Source organism: Apostichopus japonicus, chromosome 19, assembly GCF_037975245.1.
Source record: "Apostichopus japonicus isolate 1M-3 chromosome 19, ASM3797524v1, whole genome shotgun sequence".
In the NCBI taxonomy this organism is placed as follows: Eukaryota; Metazoa; Echinodermata; class Holothuroidea; order Aspidochirotida; family Stichopodidae; genus Apostichopus; species Apostichopus japonicus.
In genome coordinates this window covers 21,952,757-21,976,500 of record NC_092579.1, presented here as the reverse complement: position 1 = coordinate 21,976,500, position 23,744 = coordinate 21,952,757, and the positions used below count along the sequence as shown (strand labels likewise).

The 23,744-nt window shown below is 37.4% G+C and overlaps 2 protein-coding genes across 4 annotated transcripts in view; one reads left to right on the top strand and one right to left on the bottom strand.

Moving 5' to 3' along the window:
- LOC139960595 (regulatory-associated protein of mTOR-like) overlaps positions 1-23,744 on the bottom strand; it is an 83,000-nt gene that overhangs the window by 40,425 nt on the left and 18,831 nt on the right. For 2 of the 3 annotated variants that reach the window (XM_071959060.1, XM_071959062.1), the window contains exons 1-5: positions 7,282-7,600; positions 5,632-5,734; positions 3,733-3,815; positions 2,742-2,900; positions 1,143-1,289 (exon numbers count right to left, since the gene is read on the bottom strand). In XM_071959060.1, coding sequence (XP_071815161.1) covers positions 1,143-1,289; positions 2,742-2,900; positions 3,733-3,815; positions 5,632-5,734; positions 7,282-7,422 — 633 coding nt within the window. In that variant the 5' untranslated portion in view covers positions 7,423-7,600. Of the gene's footprint in view, positions 1-1,142; positions 1,290-2,741; positions 2,901-3,732; positions 3,816-5,631; positions 5,735-7,281; positions 7,601-23,744 lie in introns of those variants that run through there. The other variant, XM_071959063.1, reaches the window with a different exon arrangement.
- LOC139960596 (uncharacterized) overlaps positions 13,715-23,744 on the top strand; it is a 34,303-nt gene continuing 24,273 nt past the window's right edge. Inside the window, exon 1 of the mRNA XM_071959064.1 lies at positions 13,715-13,913. Within this exon, the coding sequence (XP_071815165.1) occupies positions 13,880-13,913 (34 nt within the window). The 5' untranslated portion in view covers positions 13,715-13,879. The remainder of the gene's footprint in view (positions 13,914-23,744) is intronic.

Sequence of the window (23,744 nt, the reverse complement as noted above, 5' to 3'; positions counted from 1 at the left end):
GATACGCAAACCGCATCCCAGAATGCACATTGCACAATGTAGTGAAATAAATATAACACAGTACACCCAGTAGAACGTTACTTGAAGACCATTATACCAGATAATCAAGGCTGTGTTTAGTACATAATGTTCAATAGTGTTGCTTCACATATATGTGGCATACATTCATATACTAGTAGCCCTACTTTCATATACTAGTAGCTCTACTAGCAATGAATTTCAGGTATTATTCTCATTCTGTGTATGCCCTTTCTTTACGGCTCCATTCATTCCAACATCTGTAAACGGTGACATCTCGCCGAGCCTGTGCACTGCTGTCCTGTACGGTACATTGCACATTGAGGTAACTAGAGATTGTGCAAAACAATATTGCATGTATATATCTTTGTTTACAAAACATGTTTGTGTCTGTTGACTTTGTTAATAAACAATACCTTAAATTTGCTCATTCTTTACCATAAGGGTTCATTCCTGTGGAAAAGAAGTACCTCACCATATCAAAGTGATTGTAGGGAACCTGTCAAAACAACAAATATAATTTATACTGTCAAGATAGGCATCGCCTTGTGCCTCTTTTTAATGGAATTCCCGATACAGCTTTAACACCAGAGGACAGAGGTTCAGTATATGACAAGTATTGTTATGATTTAGTTACATCATCATCCAAAGTAGAGAGGAAAATAAACATGCAAGAGTATGATCTACAAAATCTACAAATCTCACATGGTTTTGGTAAGTACAAAGGATGTACTCGGACTACACTGACATAATACTCACAATACTCACCAAGTCCATACATCCGAGCAGGCTTGCTCAGTATGAATGAGAATTTCACTCTAACATAGTCTTGTAACACAAAGTATGTTCATCAGAACCTATATCACTTTAAACGAAAAACATTGGTAATATCTTTTTATCCTATATTAGGTACCACAAAACATATTAATTATACATGTGACAATAACACTGGCAAGTTTTTGTTCAAATTGATTAACTTTAAATATTGACAGTTTTACTGGTTTCTAGTAATGACACCTTTTGACTTAGATCTGACATTACAATCACATGAAAATTCATACAAATCCCCAAAAATGAAATTGCACATATAGCAGAAGAAACGAAAAAAATTGTTTCAGACTTACTGCTCTTTCTTGCTCTTTCTGCTTGGCGAATTCTTGAAAGGAATCCAAAATGAGACCGGCATTTGAGCAGTCGTAGACAAATATAGACGGACTACCCATCCAAGTTTGAAGATCGTAGATAGACAGTGGTATATACTGAGTGTAATTCTGGAAAAAAAAAAGGATAAAAGTTACTATCGATGAACAAAAGAAATGATCAATAGAGTTTAGTAACATTTATTGGATGACAGTAACACTTCCAAAAGTGCAAAAATGAACCCCCCTCCTTACGAACCCTCAGACATCATGGAAGAGGGCTGTTCAACCCTGTAATAAAGGTATAACAAAGGCTTAAACATTCAAACCCACATCACATGAAGCCAGTGAATAGAAAAACGTTAGTCAAGCTAAGGAGTGTTAGCTCAGTGGTTAACGCTGGTGCCTTTCAATCATAAGGCCCCGAGTTCGAGTCACTCCAAGATTAATGTATGTCGTCCAGTTACAGAGTTGTTGTAAATATGAATCTAAGAGACAGACTTCGGTCAGCTTGCGGCTTTGATAAGCCAATGATGGCTTCTTCGCGAGTTCCTGCTTGCAGGAGGATCTAAAATACATACATACCATAATTGATACTCGTAACTCTGTTGTTGATGTATAACATTTCATTTGAGGTAAAAATTGTGTCACATAAGGCTCTAAATCTCGTAAATTAATAAAGGACATCTTCGGGGTAAATACAAATGACCTATAAAGCTGCACTTGGGAGTTGTATATTGCTATAAATTTGTTGGTTCCTTGTTCAACTGTGAAAGGGAAAGATTGGGTAAACCCATAAATATAATATATGTCGCTCTGGTCCACAGAAATCATACCAGAAATGTAAGCCATCAGTTATAAGGATTTGCATATATGAAACTAAACAATCAATTTAATTTTTATGTGAAGGAAAGAGAGGCACCTGTTACTGTACATTAGTACATCTAATCGCAACCAGGAATTAGGAATACAGTGTGAGGTTTTCTCATGGCAAAGTGATAGAGCACACATCTCATTCGTGGGAATTAAACAACATTTCTGTTCAGGTTTAAATCATTGAATGGCTCGCTAAGTAGTAATGAGCCAAGGATTGCAAGTACACACTTTTGTTGGTTATAACACGAAGTCTCCAATTACTGTACACATTGTGAGAAACAGATCATTTTTGTTTTTGCGTGACACAAGACAGAACAATGACAGGATCAAACAGGAACAATATCTTGTATTCTTTTGTTTCATAAATCTTACTTTGTATTATATATCTTATTTTGTATTACATATCTTATTTTGTATTATATATCTATATCTTTTGTATTCCAATGAAAGGAATTTTGTAAACTACATAAAATATTGAGGTCAGTTCAGCTAAGGCTTTACATAACGCTACTACTACCGTACAACTATTAAACTATGCTGGGCAACTACTTTAAAAAACATCAAAAATTTCAAAATTGACCTGTGACATGAAGTGAATGACAATAAAATGTTTTTTATCACATTATATATTTATGAATTATATAGAAAACTACCATGTTATGTTTAATATTTATGTATCAGAATTTTTTTTTTTGTATGACACTCTACCTTGTTGAAAACCCAAATTTCACCATTTGTAGTAGGTTTTGGTACCCCATGGCCGTTGTAGTGGAAGAGAACTCTCTCCTCCTTGGAGTTTCTCCTCAGCGATGTGCACAACTTCTTGACTTCGTCTACGGTGGGGTCCAAGCTCTGCTTGTAACGAGCCTGTGAAAATGAAGAAGAAGAAAAGAAAATAGGAAGCAAGCGATGACAAATGAGGCAAAGATCCTGCTGACACTTCACTGAAAAAGAAAGAAAGATTTAGAATTTTCATTTCTTGGGAAAAAAATTCTAAATCTTTAATATTTAGCATATTCAAATGGAAGGTTGACGACCCTCAGATTGGTACAATGAATTTTGGGCCTTCCTATAAAAGTTTTCGGCAACCATGAAAAGGGTCGTGACCACCGCTATTGAATACCAGGGGGCTAGGGTAACCATATCCTAGTGATATTTTAGGGGAAGAGAATGGTGATGGAGGTGGGGAGATGCTGAGGGGAAGACGAGGGGAACATACACCAATACACTGCACTGTTCCAAGGTATGCAGTACCAAATCTTCACTTTCGGTAAGTGTTTTTAAGAGAAGGATTTGTTTCTACTTTTAATGGTCAGGCGTCACAAACAATTGTTAACTCTGTGCCTGATCTCCACTAATCCAGACTGCATTCAGACATTACCATGAATGCAGCAAAGGTAAGTACAATACACCACTGATTTTGTATGTGTATTGTTTTGTTTTGATCAAAATAACTGCTATCCCTCTTCCATGCCCTATTCTGTCCCCCAGCCCTCTTTTCCCTCCCTCATCTACACCCCACCTACCTTCCCCTCCCCATGTCTCCCCAGCCCTCTAGTTCCCACCCCACCTACCCTCCCCTCTTCCATATCTCCCCTGCACTCAAAAAGAAACGTGCCATGCTACAGAGACTTTCAAGCTGCTGTTCTCGGCAACACTGCAAATCTGCTTCTAAAGCTGTCAGAGAACGTGTACATACCCTAGGCTGCCATCTTTCGTACTGTTTCTGAAGACTGCTACCGATTGCCTCTAGAGCTTTCTGAGCTGCTGTTGCTAAAGGATCTAGGGAAGAGGAAAGAGGTCCACTGTGAATTTGTTCAAAAAATGAGCATAAACCTGTTACTGAGCCAGGTAGAACATTTCTCATTGATGATAATTTGGAGGAACTGAGACAACTTCCCACTGAATTCAAGAAATAGCCAAGAGTATACATTTGCAGTGCACACATATTATATGCCATTTTGAGTGCCATCTCAGCTAAAAACTAACCTCTCTTTTAGGAGAGCAAGCTACATTTCCAAAGTACCTATTAAAACAAATACCAAAATACCCAGAATGTGCGGCAAATTTTGCAAAAGTCATAAAGCTAAGGATTTTTTTTCTAATTAACATTGAACGACTACTGTATTGACTAAAAACATCTAGGAGATCACCATATAATATTCACTCAGTACTGTTACTAGGATTTCTAAAACTTGCATCATGATAGTCTTTAGTACAAACGTTGCTATGTTTACACAAGGAAAAGTAAATGTTTCATAGTTACAGTTGACCTAGCAATGCACTTTGTGTTCATTGAGCCCTGAAGATGCAAGAATGTTTTCCGACAATGGGTTAGGGACCACAATTAGCCTATCCAATCATGGTAAAGTTGGAAAAGCAACATTGACTAATTTTAGCAAGAAAATCTCTGTTACAAGAGTGTTGTTAGTTCTGTACAGAAGCATCGCAACATGGGTTGATTGTTATGTTTAGCATTTTGCATATAATATATCCGTAAGATAAGATGAAATTTTGGTTCTTTTGTAAAGAGGTTTTGTTTGTTTAAAAAGAAAGAAAGCGCTTTGTTCATTCAATAATATATTTTCAACACAAGACTAAGGGTCACATCACTTGCACAACCACTAATGTCATATATCTGATCTCTTGTAGAGTTTGAGGCATCCAGTATGTTGGCAAAACCAAAACCATCCTCAAGAAGCAATTCTATGATCACAGATCCACAGTCAACACCATGAAGACTGAGACCCCAGTTGGAGAACACTTTAACCTTCCCAACCACACCATTAACAACATGTCCCTACAGGGCATCATTAGGTAGTCGTCCTGACCTAGTACGAATCAGCAGAGAGAGGCTGTGGATGCAACGCCTTCACACCATTCAACCTCATGGGCTCAACATTCAGGAAGGACATGACGAACTTTTCCTCTGTCCCCCCTCCTTCCCCCCTTGTTCCCCCCCCCCATCACTCCTCTTCTCAGAGCTCTCTTCCACCCTTTTTTTCTCCACACCTTTCTGTCTTTGTCCTTCTCCAGTTTATTCCCTACCCCCTTGCCTTAATCCTCTTTTTGTCCCTCCACTGTTTATCTCCCACCTCTCCTCTTCCCCTGTTGGTTTCTTTCTGTCTTCTCTCCATCCCTTGTCTACTAATCCCCTTACATCTATCTCTTTGTGTTCATCATGCTCATTAACCTGTCTGTATTCTGTGCGTGTTTTTGTCCCTTCTGTTACTGTTACTTGTCATTTAGCCTTTGAAGAAGATCCTGTTAGGATCGAAACGTCAGGCCAACTTACTTTTACACAATTATATATTTTGGAATGTTTGCATAGGCCTGGTTGTGAGTGTGTGTACTTGGGGTATGTTTCTCAAAAAGAAAGAGTTGGGTCCCTGGGACATTGTGTCCCCGGAAGTAGAATCCTGCATTCATAACAATGCTGACGTATGTTTCTTTTGCACTATATGTACTCCTCTATCTTGAATATATTGGTTTATATACAAAATGTCCCATTTGGATGACAGCAGCATCATTTTACGGTAGGTAATGTTGTTGTTCTCGGTTGTCAGTCCCCATCTAAACTAACGGGGATAATTCTCACCTATCCAACATTCTAGTCTTGCACATGGCGACGTTTTGATGATATCTGGAGGATCCACACCGACATTAAGGCAGAGCACCAATGCAACACTCACCGTCTTCATCTGTAGAGGAGAAGAAGGCGCTATAAACTTCACATAGATATTTAAAAGTGCTCGAATGACTTTACTGACTCAACTCAAGAGTACAAGCACTTCGAGAGTACAGCAATAAGAATAGCAGTAATTAGTCTAATATCGAGCAGAATCCAACATGAACTCATTGTGGCGAAATTGCTTATAGAGGTGCCAGGTTAAACTTGACCAATTAATATCAATTCCAAGTTCACAAGCTTGGAGCTGTGTGTTGCAAGCTGCGATCACCATAGGGTCTTTATGTGAAACAATAAAACTTGAAGCTGGAAAAAGTGGTGTGATCGAAATTATATGTTTGACGCTTTTAGATTTCGTATAGACTGCCACGTGTCAATCTTTATGGCTCGAAAGACTAAGAGAAATACACAATTCCTCAGAACTAGACTCTAAAAACTAAGAAGAAAAGCTGACTCTGAAAACTAAGAAGAAAAGCTCCACAAGGCTTTTTTTCACTAGCTGCAAATGTCATATCAGTTGGGTATAAAATTGTTCAATAAACTTGACATTATATTGTGATGATGGGTCATTTCATGTCAAATCACCCAATGAAAGTGAATATAAATCCACCACAATATCAGAATTTCTTCAAACTTGGTATATATGCTATTATTGTCCACAAAAAGGGCAATCCCGGGCCGAATATTGCAGGAAAATGGTGAGTTACTTATTAAAATGATTAATGAGTGACGTCGCAGTTGCATGCTCTCTTGAATTACAATCTGCATAACTAGTTGGCCAGATCCAGTAATGCTTTGCTGACAAATGAAGTCATTACTCATGTGGTGACTCTTGTACGATTGATAAGTACCTAAGGCTGATTAGCCATCTGTACCTTGTTAAACAAGGATGAACACTTGCCAATTGTGTTTTACAAAGTCAGGTATAATATTCACAGCTTTGTAGACACTTTTATTGAATCTATTATCCATGCACAATTTAAACCAGTAGTGATAGCTCTTAAAGTTAAGTACTCTATTACTAATGAATTCATTTTCAGTATGACGCAATTTTTCAGGTCAGGGAAGGCTCACAAACTGTCTGTTGGGGGAAGGATTAGGAGGCACCAGCTCAGCTAGACCAGCTCTATATCATATTGTATGGGCCTACTGTTACTAAATAGTATTAGGAGGAACCCTAACACAGTAACAGAACATGCAGCAATTGCAGAATACCCCGCAACTCACACATTTCCAGCATTTTAAGAACAGCAATACATTGTTTACCATAGCCTTGTATTATCAACTTTCGGTCATCAGTGAGATTTAAGGAATAAGAGTTCCACTAACAACAGTAACAACAAGTAACAACAATAGTAAATGCCTATGGCCTAGAACCAGTAGAAGGCCCTAACCTATGTTGGACATATACTGTGTGGTGGCTGTCCATGGCTTGAATTCAACTTTCCAAATTGGCCAAGGGGACAATTACTAACACATGCTAGGGGTAAGGTTTATATGCTCACACAAAAGGTGATAGCCTAGGCTAGTCAACACTGTGTAAGTTACGTTAGTCATTACCCTCTCTTTCATTCTCCATGATTGTGTTTCTGTTGTCGTACCACCTTCGATCTTCTCAATATGACGTTTCTTCATAAACGCCAATGGCAACTGCCAGTCACATAAGTCACTCTCCTCTGACTCTATAATATCGTCGTACATATTGAGAGTTAACTAAATAACCATGAATTATGGCAAATATTAAAATCTGAGGAGAAGAGCTAAACAGGAATCATCTACATATTTTCACTGTACTTCCAAGTTAGACCGTAAGTTTAATTTGCACATGCGATACCGCCTTCTCCCCGATCCTGTCGTGAAATTTAGTTGAAGATAGCACACAGTTTCGTTGTACACTTCGAATCGGTGTATTACATCAAGCTAAACCAAACATATGACAAGGCCTACTGACTATAGGCTTATAAAAGGATACTTTGGATTTTGAAAAGTACAATAATCTCAAAAACAGACGAAAAATCTCACGAGCCAAGGACAACCAGGGAAAAGACAAGGTGCGTTGTACAAGACTTTCCCAAAAGAACATATAGGTGTCTCATAAATAGAGTCACACGCAGTCTTCTTTTTTTATCAAGCTCATACTAATTTTATTCGAGATGATGCACCATATACGGTTTGGATTCGTGAACTTTGAGGGTAAAATGAAGTTGGGAAAATCGTAAATCTTTCTAGAACAAAACTCTTATGTCATTATTTGAACCATAGATCTCTCCATGTTATAAAGAACTGACTGGAGCTTGCGATTGTTCTGTGATTAAACATCAAACATCGTCTCCAAATTACAGGAAAGTAGGCTTATATAGGGGGTTGACAAGAGACCTTCAAAGTGGAAATAACAAACTTGGCCTGGGTTGAGAGATTCAGGCGTCTCGGTTGTAGTCAAGTACGTAAACGTGTGAATTTTTCAGAGTTTGTGCATTTGTCATAATCAGGACATTTGTAATTGAAATCTACAACAAATAAAGAAAATCCTTTAATCTCTGACTGATAAAGGACCTGCTTTATTAGCCCGCCAATCTTCCCCTTTTGCCCCCCCCCCCCAATTAATCTCCTATAACCCCCCTCCCCAATTAATCTCCTATAAGCCTATTCTATATTTAATGATTCTGTGTGAGATATAACTGTCGTGTCAGACTGATAAGTGACTTCGGAGATCTTGCAACATTGCGCGTCTGGGTTTTTATTGAACTTTACTAAATAACGTACACTGTGCTTATTCTTACACTCTGCAACTAGAAATGTTATCTAACTATTTGAACATAACTTAAACTTGGTTCTTGGCCCAGTGGGTTCGCGTTTTCATTTATGTTTCCAAACATGAGCCTTATACCTTCCATGAAGCTTCTTTTTTTTTTAACTACATGACTGAAACATTTAACTTATATCATGGTACTCTGACTGTCTGATTAAATGATTTGGGCCTGGCAGCTCTGAGCCTCCTGCAAGAACTTACCTTGTTAACTTTTTTCAAATTATAGCATGCATTCAGTATTGTCTTGAGTCAATATTTCAATTCAATCATATTCAATCATAAGGTCAAATTTCAATCATAAGGTCCCGAGTTCGAGTCACTCCAAGATTAATGTATATGTCGTCTAGTTACAGAGTGATTGACAATTGACAATTCATAATCATGGACGTTAAATATGAATCTAAGTTGCGGCTTTGATAAGCCAATGATGGCTTCTTTGCGAGTTCCTGCTTGCAGGAGGATCTAAAATACATACATACATACATACAATACCGGCGACCTTCTGTAAAAAAAGGACTTCGATAACATTATTGTAGCTATTGACTAATCCTTCAGTTCAGAAACTTGATGAACTTTCTGCAATAATAAGGGCACTTGCTTATGACGTAGGCGATGAGCATTATATTAACAACTTATAGATGGAAAAAGAGGACTTTTTACGAGATAATAATTGCAAGGCCTGACCCACATAATGCAGTCAATGTTATAGTTTGTGGAATTATGTTCCTCTGATGCAGTCGATAACCATGAAAGTAACAAAACAACAACTTATTGACTTAAACATTCTTGTCCACTCCATATGCTGCACGCCATATCGATCGATGGAAAATGTAAATTTCTGTATCGATTCATGTCCTATTCATCCTTAAATAAACTGCAAAATCTTCTCTCCTTTAATTAATATTAAATTTTTAAAATAGTATGAAGTAATTTCAAGTTCAGAAAATCATCACACCAACACGGTTTGTGCAAATTAGAGTGAACTTAATGCGGGTAATGGGGGCCTTGGCATTGACTTCACGAATTTAACTTAGTAGCTTCATTCTGTTATAGCGCCATCTATTTGTCGCACGATTGTCACTTGATTTTAATGTTCATTCATGCACCAGGCTGAAGATTTGATCAAGTTTAAATATGACATCATTGAGCCACATGCATGTACTTCAATATTTTTTATTTTCTATAATGGACGTGGACTTTTCAAATGCCAAATGAAAGTAGTGATGGTCTTAACACTGTTTAACGTGTCTACCTTTAAACATAAAAAACATCCCAGTGACACAAAGGCATCACATAGGCTATTTACAAAATGACATCCCTCAGGCATAACTGTTCATCAAGGATAGGTCCCGAACATAAGTAAAATTTGACTTAAAGGCCCAAGCTACTTGAGGAGTTGTTTATTACAGAGATCGCTAACGTATAAGTTGACGTTCATCGTTGGGTTTATGTCTTCTCTAAAAACTGGTCTTGTTTACAATACTTGTGTCTGGATATAGTATCACATTATCATCACCGGAATACCTCTTTCCCAGTTGGATTCTCCTTTGGGTTAAAACTTTACTAACCATCGGTTAACCCCCCCCCCCCCCCCACACACACACACACACTTACACACCCAATCCCACACACCCACCCGTCCCTCTGTTGTAGGCCGCTTCTCATGGAAACAAAAAAAACATCAATTAATATGAATTCAACATTACCAAAATATTAACTAAAGCTACCGAGAGGAAATTATTTTCCCCAAAAATAAGGGATTCGATTTTTTTTTTTTGAAAATTATTAAAGTTTATTGTTTCTTCGCTATCTACGCTTAATTCAATTTAAAATGACAAATTTATGATATACCGTAAGCGTATACTTTCTATTTATCACTTCAACAACACTGAATACAAACAAAAAGAGAGAAATGAACATTAAATATAGTCTTCCAACTTTCACGGATATCTTTCCTTTAATTCATTTTTTATCTGTATAGAGTTATTAAAAAATTCTTGATTGAGAAAATTGAGGGATATTTTTGAAAAATAGCCTTGAGCTATTAGCATCTAGCAGGGAAGTTCAGCGACCTCCAAGATATATATATTTATATATAACCGTTACATTAAAACAATAAATAACAATTCTCGAGCCAAAAATAATTTAGCTGCAAAAAATTCATATCATCGTTTGACGTCTGCTCAAATATGATTTTCTAATGAAAATTGACCAATAAATCAATTTGGCCGCACGTGACGAGAACTAGTGACGAGTTGTGTAGTTATACGTTTATCAGAAGTCGGTGCCAGGGATGTCAATGCAATTGACAGAAAATCAATTTTTCCCCCTTCTTCTTAGGGAAATATTCATTGTTTTGTTGGGTCTTTCTTATTTTGTCTTCTCCTTTTGCATTTGGTGATATATTTCTTCAGTAAAAAAAGTGTCAAGCTACTCTATGGGAATGGTTTATCTGAGGCAAGTCGAGAGTTGATGTAATAAATTCACACATTTGAAGTGCAACGTACGTTGTCATACATAACCTGAAACGATATTTATCAGTTATCGACGCAGAGCAGAGTTAAAATGATAATGTGCAAGTGAGAATTACGTTCACACGGTTTATATATATATATATATATATATATATATATATATATATATATATATATATATATATATATATATATATATATATATATATATATATATATATATATATATATATATATATATATATATATATAGTTTTGCAGTCAGTAGTCTTCAATGGCAAATTGTCCATAAGGTCAATCAAAATAATTAAATACTACGGCATTTCCTATTGCCGTGCTGCTTCAGTTGCATATACGTCATGTCCGCATTACTTACAAAAACATCCCTAATTTCTGGTGTTGTTCTAAATCAACATCCAACCAACACCCTTCTCCCTCCCAATTAACGTCTCCGTTCCAACTCCCACCCACCCTCCCTTACTCACTATCCACCTTCCTGCGGCGGTCCGTTACTTAGAATCCGGGCCATCAAAGGTACAGTATTTGACAACGCACAGCGAAAACTTCTGTTTTGACATCTGAAGCAGTAGTACAACTATATATAGGTATCCGTAGTTTAACGTCGAGTCGAGTCACAACCGTAAACAGCTATAATGCCAGTTGGTGTGAACGTGCACTTTCACTGATGTGAATGAAATTTTTGACTGGGGTGGGGGGGGGTGAGGGTGTGGAGGACGATGACGGTGGTGGTGGAGGTGCGACGATCGTGGGAAGGGCCTGGGATGGCATATTGTCCATACCCTTCGTAAACATATTTACTCCATGACTGAACTTCGATACGTATATACCCGGTTAGATTAGCTATAACTTTAATATATACCCTACGGTGCTAAACCGTACCCTGTGTCACACATGATCAGATCACCATGCATGTGTGCAGCTGTGTCAACCACGAGTAAAGATGACGCATTTGACACCGAATAAATACTATACCGAATATCCATCACAGTGCTATACCATGAAATATACCTTGACAATAACCGTGACAAAGTAAGCAAAAACAGTTAAAGAAATCACTCGTGCAGAAAGCAAAAATTAAAAAAGAAAGAGAGCTGGGATAGAGAGATACCTTGTTCATTCTAAAAATATAATACTTTAAAAGCAAATGCCATTTTATTACCTATTCTTATTCAGCCCTAGGCTGCCATGCAGATATTGTCTGATAGGGACGGAACGGTTGCTTGATGGTTAAAGAAGACAATACAATCCGTCGCGTGAATAGCCAGCCTTTTGTAAAATTATCTGAAATTTAAAAAAACGATAAAACAAGGTAGAAACCGAGGTCAACTGCACTGTAAATCAACAGATTTATAAATTACTCATCAAAAGACCTGTTGGAATAATTGGCGGTAAAATACACTCTTGGCAATATATAGGTATATGCTGTTGACAACAAAATATGGCTACGATCCTGAATATAACAAAAGGACTGCTTGTAAATGCTTCATTTTAGTCTATAAGATCTTAATTGTAAAATAGGTTCTAAAATGGAAATATACACTTCGAATTTCTGTTCTTCGAAGGTCAGGAAGAGCGGGGGTGGGGGGGGGGGAGGGGTTGGCGGACGTTTATCTCCTCTCGTGACCATGCTAAGACACTGTATGCTTACAACCGGGGTAGATGACCTAATGTGGGACGAGCAAGACAAGGAAGAGGGGGGGGGGGGAAGACTCCATTCTCCCCATGACAACAACATCTAGTTCGTGCATCTATAGAGTAACGTTTCTCAATCGTGAGACCTTTTTCTTTTTTAGAGAGTTTGGAAAGACTATAATGGGAGGAAGGGGTGAGACCCAGATGAGTAGGGGTATCCCTTTATATATTTACATTCCTATTTCCATCTCAGTTTGAGAGAGGAGTGTAAGTAATTGGCTTAGCCAGTCATGTACCCCCTTACTACCCCCACAGTCCCCCCTCCCGCCCCCCATCCTGGCTATACGCAGAACAACCGCAGTTAACGTCTCCACAGATCTCTGCCTCGGGCGGTAGAAGTACAAATTCGACTGGTATTTGATCATTTTATATTTTGAACGAAAACTAGGCCAGAAATACCACGCGACTCAGGCTGGTTTGGTTTATGAGGTATAGGGCGCTCTCCTCGCCTATACAGGACCTGGCCTGTAGTATAACATACATTAGTATTACCTGCAACAAATCTGGCACTTAGAAGTCAGTCTGGCGAATGTATTACAAGGGGTTTTAACTAAATATGTATATGCATGATAGAAAAGGAAATTATTCTGTCATGACCTACGACGCATACGAACAAGTTTTTAATATGATCAACAGGTCTGTATAAAGAGAAAGATACAATTGCAACGCTTTGACTTGCGTTAATATCATATTGAAACACGCGAAACGGTTAAAAGTTATCGACTAAGGATTTCCCCTTTCTCTTTGTTAGAATGATAACACCTGTTATTACAACAATGATCTGCGATTTATATTATAATAATGTTCATGTTATTATTGTTATATCCTTTGCTGTAAAGAACAATTCTGGCATTCAATTGAACGAGAATAACGAATTTTATTTTGTTGCATGAAAATCTTTGCCATGGAATAATAACCGTCGCAAACACATGAAATACGCATGCGCTGTACAAACAGACGCTAGCTGCTCCAATGCACCGCCTGAAAAGACTTAATAGTTCAAACGCTTTAGCTGCCCGACAACTCTTTAGTGAACCGGTGTGTTTGTTGTACGTGCAGCGAAGTGGTCAAAAACTATTCCACAGGGTTTGAAAATATTAACATTTCTGTGAAGAAACTGGGAACTCAATCTTTTCGGAAAATTTATTCATGTTAAAAAAAAATGGCTACTTCAGAGGAAAATCAAAAGGAAGACGGTAGGTGACACTTTGTTATTTTAGCTTATGCTGCACTTTTTCATCTTTATGATAGATAACTCTACTTTGGAATTAACTCATGCATGGGTGTATATACTATTCTACGAACGATGATATGATTTGCTTAGACTTCAAGGTGATGACTCGTTGTGTGGAGAAAAAAGTTGATAAGCGCGAGCCGCTGGTAGATCGAGCTATGATGTTACTGGGTAATCTTATAATGGAAATTCGTGAAAATATCACATAAACTTTTTGTTTAATATTGTGCATGTGTGCTCCCTGGAGTGGTATGGTTTACTTATATATATATATATATATATATATGCCTATATATATATATATATATATATATATATATTCATTTATATATATATATATTTATATATATATATATACGTATATATATATATATATATATATATATATATATATAACGTGTTCTTAATCCATATTTGTAAACGTCTAGTATACACTGGTAGACTTTGACACCCTCCCAGCTTCCATCACTGTAATAGATAGGTATACATTTACTGTATAGCAAGAACTGTAGGGTACAATGCAAACAACATGCAACACATAGAAAACGTGCGTCCATACCAGTATATCGCTGTTGTGATGAATGTGATTAATTTGACACTGATGACTTTCAAAGAACATTGTTAACTCTCTATATCAGCCAATTGAAGATGCCCTTATGGGCCTATATGCGTCTGGGGGTTAATTAATAATGTAGGGGGCATATGTTTGTGTTATATCCTTGCCTATATATAGTGATGTAACTTTTCTGTAGACTCTGTACCGTACCTATTGTAGACGTCATTGTTATTGCTTATTTTAAACAGACATAATATAATTATTCCAATGACGTACCGATTAAAGATTGTATCTAAGCATTTGGTACTATAGTGCTATCGTGGCACTCTCTTGACGCTGGTATATATTGATACTTTATAGTATGTTTAATGGGCATCGGTATTGCGCCAAAATATGTTATAGATTAACCACAATAATTAGTGATACTTCATAGTAATGTAGTATGTTTAATGGTTACAGGCATTGCGCCAAGATATGCGATACATTGACCACAATAATTAGTGATACTTTATAGTATGCATAATGGTCATCTGTATTGCGCCAAAATACGGTATGTTATTGATTAACCACAATAATAAGTGATTATTTATAGTGATATAGAATGTATACATCTAGGCATTGCGCAAAACTATGCTAATAAGTTGACCGCAATAATTAATGGTACTTTTTCTAGATATAATAATGATAATAAAAAAGAGGAGGAGGGGTGATGGGGGGGGGACGTTTCTTTGCGTTTTGAACATACCAATCTTTGGAAAGTTTGAATTCGGTTGGATGCATCAGAATATGAATACACACCACCCATGTTCATTGGTCCTCGATGCATTTCACATTACTTATATATAGCGTTGGAAGCGATACCCGATCCAAGGTTATATCAATTGTGTGAAAAATAAAGGAAACCAAAACAAGTTTTTGCGAATGTGCATTTATAACATCACATGCATCTGCTTGCTTCAAGTTCCTTTTTGGTAAAAAGAATTGGAATATCTGACAAACCGCCAGATATATATATATATATATATATATATATTTATATATATATATATATATATATATATATATATATATATATATATATATATATATATATATTGATTTATTGATTTACTATATATATATATATATATATTGCACGCAAGTTCCACAAAGATGCAAAGGTTTCTCTTTTACAGACCAAAAATAAACTTCATCACTGTTACGTCATTTACCAAGGTAAACCTAACTCTTAGTAATACTGTTATTAGATGATTCACAATAGACCACGAATAACAATTTCTTTTACGAAACCTCGGAAACCAAACTTGGGCGTCTATATATACGAGTCTGATGAATAACGTAAACAAATCATGGCAAGGGTGTAAAGTGAGGTGCGAACATGTCTGTATCTTTTATTCTCGACATTGGGAACATGTGAATACGAGTGCCTCGTTACATGACCTATTAACATGTGGTAAGATCACGTGATCCAGTCTCACACAATACAATGACTGTGGTACAATACAAGACTAAAATGAAACTTTATTTGTATATATGTTATGATAGATGTGACTCATTCACTTTATAACCATTGTCTCCCATGTCGCCCCGTGTGTGCCCTTCTCAACCTGCAGGTGTAAGGGACTTGACTGGCAGCTCCGTGCAGTCAACAGGTTTCCTGTTGCGATATACAGCAGTATTAAAACATAGGTCTGGCTATACACAGGTATACACAACGATAGGATATAGTATACGCATAATATACTGTATATATACTTGTTGTAAGCAGCTGCGGGAATTATTTAAACAATTTGTCTACTTTCTTGTATTCGCTAGGGTGGTAGGTGGGCGTGTAGGGGTTAATTTAATGTTAACCTATTCACCTTGATATTTTATAAAATTGCTTTGCGTGGAAATTACAGAGTTCATCGCCCACTCAAGAAATTACCTTAATTTGATGGCGAGGAATCAAATTTGGCTAAAAATATAAAGGTGCGCAGCTATAAAGAACAAAAGAAAGGATCTGTTTCAATTGACCAATCATAGAGCAGAACAGTTTGACAGTGTTAGTAACCGGGCGCAAACAGTATAGTATTTATAATGGGTCACGGGAGGCAAATAATAATTCTAGGCCTATAAAGATATCGATTTCAGTATGCAAATACTTGTTTAGTTCGATATATTCGGTAGTAACGGTACCGATTAATCATATTAAACTATTCAAATATTCAAATATGAGCTATGATATACATCTCCTTCTAGATATTCGCATTCCCAACAAAGTTCAAACTGTATCACTTTTATTTTACTTTAAATGTCGGTAGGATATCGATAACTGCCGAAACAGTCAGTCGTATATTCAACATTCCAATATTCAAATATATAGGATTTGGTTGTAAATCGGCAGTATATCGATATGCATATAGGCTATGTCGGTTAAACTGGAACATGTTGATGTAAATTTGACGATTTAAATCGTCACAGGTCGATATTAAACTGGTGTATACTCAATTTTCAACTGGTTAGTATACTATATATTTTATCCGATATAAAGGTAAATGAATATATCCGGTATATATCGATACACCGTGATGCTGGCAGCCCGTCATATACACTGGAGAAATCAGGTATCTTGCTTCCTCCAAGAATGGTTCGGAAATAAGCGACAATTCATTGCTATTCGCATATGGAAGTCATTAACTATACCGGTATATACATTGATGATTGACTTATGGTAAATTTTAACTCGCCACCTTCGGTCGTGTTTATTTATGAAGGAGTTAGGTGAAGACAACCATACGATGCTAATATATATTTATTGGCGCATCGTGGAAAGATTAACTTTAGAGTGTTTATGCAGGCCTAACCAGTTCATGGAGCATAGAACTATACAGTAGGCTAGCCTATAGTACGGGATAATGACCACGTCCACCATACTTAGTTTTCCTGCTCAGGCTGAGATGGAGATGCTCTCTGCAGAGGGAGCGATCCCCGAGCTATATACCCATCGCAAGCCACTCCCACCCCCCCCCCCCAGCGCATCCCCATTGCCCTATAATAGTTGTCATGAAAATATTGAAATAACGACTACGATTGTATGTGATCTGATGATTTGAAGTACACTATGCAGATTCAATACCACATGAGATACCGAGCCTTGAACATATACACAAACATATTCAAGTGGTATAGCATATGCGTAGTTACATGGGTTATCAGTATAGGCGCAATATTTCGTCACGGTTTATTATGGTAGGCTAGGCTAACAATAATGAGTCGTTATTGTAGAATTTGCTCATTCAATGTTCCCATCATATGAAGAGGAGCCATCTTGGTCTTTTGATTCATATAACAATTCTTTGCTAGATTAGGAAACAGCAATAAGCTAGTAGCCTACACACTAATTATCCTTAGTATAAGGTAGCATGCGCCTATAAAAAGCCCTATTGACTCACACACTAAATCGCAAAAGCAATGTTGTCCCTAAGTCTAGATAGAAGTTCTCACTAGCTAAACGCTACCCATCACTAGTTAGCTGACAAGTTGGCGATTCATGGCACCATCAAGTTTCCGTATCATGACCGTGAAGATATTTTGCTATGAGAACCCGAAGTTTTCGTCACTTGTTAACAAACCTCTTCACTCAGTAGTAAACAATTTTCGTACGCTGCTCCTGGGAGGCCTAAAATTGCCTCAATTGACCCACGTTTTGCACCACATGTACTTCCATTCATGCTCTTCAACATATGCAAACCACAAAACACAAGATCCTGATTGAGAACATATCACAAATAAAGTGTTCTCCTATTGCTTCTGGCACTTTTCCTGAGACAAGAGAACATTCGGGCCGATTGATGTAGACTATAATAGGAGTATGCCACCTTAAGTTCAAACTGATGGCGCTATATACAGTGCTATAACCCATAGCTTATCATCATATAAATTTCAGTAAATGATCAATGAATACCTTTTATTGGTAGTAATACTTATATAACTCTACCGAGACACACTAATTACACACCAATACGTACAGACAACTGTTAACTTATAAGTAACATATATGGCCTATATGTAAACACAGTAACCACATATGTTTGCAATGATCTTGAATTAACGCTATACATGTCCTCAAGTTGAGTACATAAAATAATGATCAAATTACAAATTATCGTTTACGCTGGATGTTTGTCCTTATGGACAGGTGCACCGGTGCACGTCAGGTATTAATTAATAGTCATGCAGTTTAATGAATATTGTAGGGAAGATCCCGTTGATATAGCCGCACGCGTCGATTGATTTGATGGCGTTGCTTAAGTACAGTATTATTAACGGATGGTTGCGAGCAAAAGAAAAATCGACTTTTGATATGATGTCGACTGTGTGAATAAAACCACTGCTATCGGCTTGATATTAAAACATTTAAACATCGGAGGCTTATATCTCAAAGTGGTTATAATACGGACCGTGCGGCCAAAAGACGTTCCAATACGCGCGAACTGTCGGTGGGGCAAAAACGTAGGTAATAGTGTCTGCAATAATATACCCTCCGTAATACACGGTTTCTTTCATACTTATACAAATAAAGATTACCTAAGGTAATAATTCGCATATGTGATGTCATTTGATTGGACGAAGTTGAATTTTATCAAGAATGGCGATCGTTAACAGTACATCATTACATTAGAACATCAGTAAATCATGAGCGGTGTTGTCTCAATTGACCTTTGACATCTTGTCATTACGAACCTATTACCGTTAACGTCTTCTTTTCTTTCCCTGCACACGAAGCTTCTTTATGATACATTAACACGAAGCTTCTATGATATATAAATATGTCACTCAAATAGCGGGAATTGCTATTCGAACAGTTTTTCAGAGGTTTGGAACTGTGGTCTATATATGGCGCTATCTGCATGGGGCAAACCATCTGAAGTTTTCTGTCATCTCTCTGATAACAAGCGCTGTTGTCCCGACTAATCATTCAGTATTGTGTGTAAACCAAACACTTTCAATATCCAGGGTAGTCGATTGTGGCCTCTATATTCTAAACCAATCCAAGTGACCGCACTGTAGTGGACACGTTTGCTCATAACGAAAAATAAGGAATTTGAACTATTTGCAGTAAAGTTTGTTCACCGAACTGTGTGAACGTAATAGTTAAAGGAATTTTTTTCTTATTCTAACTATCCTACTAAACTACTATACACTGTTCGAGTGATATAAGGCTGAAGTGTCGTTTGTACATGTATTATTGGTTTAACCATGAAATATGTTAAATACAAACCACGTTGGCAATTTATGAAGGGCAAATCAACTTGGCCACTCGACACCAAGTTTACTGATAATTGGTTTCTGTGTGTATATACTTCAGCATTAAATACGCATATTTGTGTATACCTGTATGGAACGCCAAAACTACTGAAGAGTTGCCAGATATGAAAGTTCTGAAGGATATTTCCACGTCCTAAAGGATATATCCATCACATTTACTGTATACTGAGAGTTATGTTAACATTAATGCTTCTGATGTCAAGTGTCACGAAGACACGATGTACTGATTTTTACATATATCAGTTAACCGGCATGTATGTACATATTTTCCAGAACAATCGTCCATAACTGGTGAGACTTTTGGTGTCCTCGGCTACGCGCGCCAAAAGGCACACCGAATTGGGTATACTCTGTATGTTATCACTAGTTTCATCTGACACCTTTAATGAACACCATGCACGTATCACATTAACAGTGTCAACTTATATATGTTTGCATCAGCCATGCGTGTCATTGAATATCGTTGGCAATGACACTGGACATGTCAATTAGAACATGGACGTATCCTTCAGAACATCGTCATATCTGGTGCGGAGTCTTTTGGCGTTCCATATACCTACCTGGTCTGGCAGGCTATGCATATACATATTTCACCATGCATGACACCAAATCGTATAAGTTTGAAAATCTTTCTTATCTGCAGTCCAGCGGGCTATGCTGCTGCTCCTTGGTTAGTAGTATCAAGGAGTTGTTATAACAACTCCCTGGTAGTATACAAAGGTGATAATACATAATTATATACGCGTACGTTCTTAACTATGTGTATATACAGCAATCATTGTAACAAATTGGAATAACTCAACTGGACTTCGTATATATGATTCAACATGGTTTTCCGACATACCATACTTAAAGTAGTCATGTTTGGTATTTTTGTACCATCACTTGCTTATCGCCATATCCTCCCAAAGCAAAGTCCCCTCTCCCCCTGCCTTCCATGTACCACGCCCTTCGAAATACTCGCATTTTGAAGCTAGGGTCTTCCGGAGTAGATATAAGAACACATATATCCTTGTGACCTACTGTTAATAGAACATCAACTTTATACATGATAGTATCACTCTAAGCTTTCTTCTGAACCGAACTAACATCAGTGAAAATCTATCCACATCTTTCCAAATGGTATACTCTGTTTGTTATAACCAGCAGCTAACACGTTTACTTTTGTATGAAAGTGTTACTTATCTCTTCGCGAGTCATGTTATTTCTCTCCATCTAACCATGGAGGTAACTTGAACAGATCTGTTTTAGCTCCATGATCTAACTTAAAGCTCATTGCACAAAATCATACGTTTATCGACCCAGTGCTCTCCACGATAGGAGACAGTGAGTACTCCAAGCTCATATCGGTATAAGTGTTCGTCTAATCCCCTTACTCTTCTGATATCATCCAATGATGTGTTGTTATTCGATAGTATACTACAGAATATATGTGATATTTGATGGTGTGTTATTAGATAGCTGATATACACATGGTATCAACATTTGCTGTCAGTTGTAAGTAGGACCCACTTCAGTCAATGTTGAGGGCGCAACTTAGCACCTTTTAATATGTTTGTTTTTGGTTGCAATATCGGTAAGTGCTATACTAAATCGATTGGGCACCATTTTTGCCTGCAGGGCAATAATACAAGGCTATATACTTTGGGATCGTGCTCATGTTGGCTCCCTATTCTCAAGAAGCATCTTGATTCAAAACAAGTGAACTGCAATAAATACTTGTGTAGCCTATAGCTCAGGAGTTCCTAGACAGTATAGCAACATGTGGATATGATCAAACGCAAAGCGGTGTGTATGATTGCAAACATAAAAATATGAAATTCATATCCTTTTTATGCACTAATGCGAAATGAAACTGATCAGAAGGAAGAAGGAAACTGCGGGTATAGCATGTTGCCAAATTATGTACGAAGAATAGAGATATTCGCTACACTGAACGAAGAGAGGTCATTGTAGTAATCCAAAGTAATGCGCATCCGAGGAAATGAACTCTTCAATTTACAGAATGTTTTTATAAATTGAAACCATACTGCGAAATCCTAGAGAGAGAGAGAGACAGTTAGGAACAACGTGGTTAAGACGTGTATTTCTCGCCTGTAACTAAGTGGGAAAATAACAGAAACAAACAAACCAAACAAATGTCAGTCTGTTCTGTGCAGGGTGTGACCTGATTTGCCTATAAAATGCTGGGTCATAACCCCCCCCCCCCCCCATCGAACATAGCGTAAAATCAAATGTGTAGTCTGTCGTTGCATATATAGTTAACACGGCATTAACGCACATAACACTGCTGATAATTAGGTATCGAATCTTCCTGCAATAACGTAAGACCAAATTTCGCTTTAATTCACGAAATCATGCATAGGCCTACTCACTGTTCACAATGTGTGCATTGGTAAAAATATTCTTATCTCTCTCATAGCCTGGTTATTACTGACATAACTTGAATCTCCGTGGGTACAACAAAATTAGTATACGTATATAGCAAGTTTGAAAGTTACAACTCTAGGCGTATCCATGGGAACAAGGTTTTATCTACAAAACGTTTGGGCATATCATGTCGTGGAACAAAATAGCCATATTGTTAGACCCCGACTGCGCGTAAAAGAAGTCTGTTTATTGGTAAAAAAAATATATATATAAAATAAATTGTCTTTTTCGTCTTTCTTTTTTTTAATTTAAAGAGACGGAAAAACAAATGGCTCTTAACATCGGGGTTTGTTCCCAGGTGCGCGAAAGTTTTTTGTTGTTTTTGATTTAGTATGAGAGTTTTTGAGGTCAGGGTCCAAAATAAACTTTAAAAAAAAATCAAGACAACAAAACGAAGACGACAATAACGGTTGACACATTTGCTGGTAGAGCACTAAAGAAAAGTATATATACTCATCGGAATGTTATGGTGAACGAGTATTCCCTGCCTGGGGTGCAGTTTAGTCGCTGGGAAACACACAAAGTTCACTGGATTATCGCAGAAAAGGTTGCCCTTTTCACATATTGAAACTCCATGCATAGACTACACGAGTTAATAACGGAGTCTTTAGCCTACATGGAACATAACCCTAAAGTGAGAATAAAACAAACAACTGCGATCAATTCTCTTTCATAATATGGTCTGTATAGTTGTGTGACGCCGACAATATTGACACACATATACTTCGCCTTCACTCCGTATCTATACGCATGTATAGTAAGTATCTGTACATCGGTCTGGGGCTATATATAGGCTTGTATAAGTATAGGTGGGCGCTTCACACAAGGCTAAACATCATAACTTAAAGTCATAGGCCCAACATCGTCGGGTGAACAAAAGAGGCATTTCCATCTAAAACTTGAGAAAACATCATATGAGAGGTAGGAGGGGAAGTCGAGGTGGGAGGCGGGGACAGAGAGAAAGAGGTGGAGCTAGAGGGGGGGGGGGGGTTGAGAAAAGAGGTAGTGGTGTTCGATTGTCGGGGATGGGCGAATTGAAGTAGCGACAGTATAAGCAGAATGGGCCCTGTTCAATGTAACCACGATATATTCTTACCCCATAATATATTTATTGTGTATAACGAACCCAAAGGGTTAGGGAACATCGTCCTCCCTCCCTCTCGAGGGGATTCGCCTCTAGTCAGTTTCAGATCTAAATGTGAGGAAAATGCTGTTTATTTGTCCAGCTGTTTTTTAACATTATTCCCTGCGATAATTACGCACATTATCATACTTGTAATGTTGAATAGGAACAACCCGTCCACTATATGACGGTTCTCATGCTGAGAAGGAAAGGGAAACAAACAAAGAGATTGTTGCGAAAGTTAGTAAATTAGGACGTGATCTGACCGTTCTGTGTCAAAAACTAAGAATACAGATGAAAAGATTATCATGGAACAACGCTATGCTTGGTTTCGCTTTCACTTAGGAGAAAAGCAAATACCTTCATTTGCAATT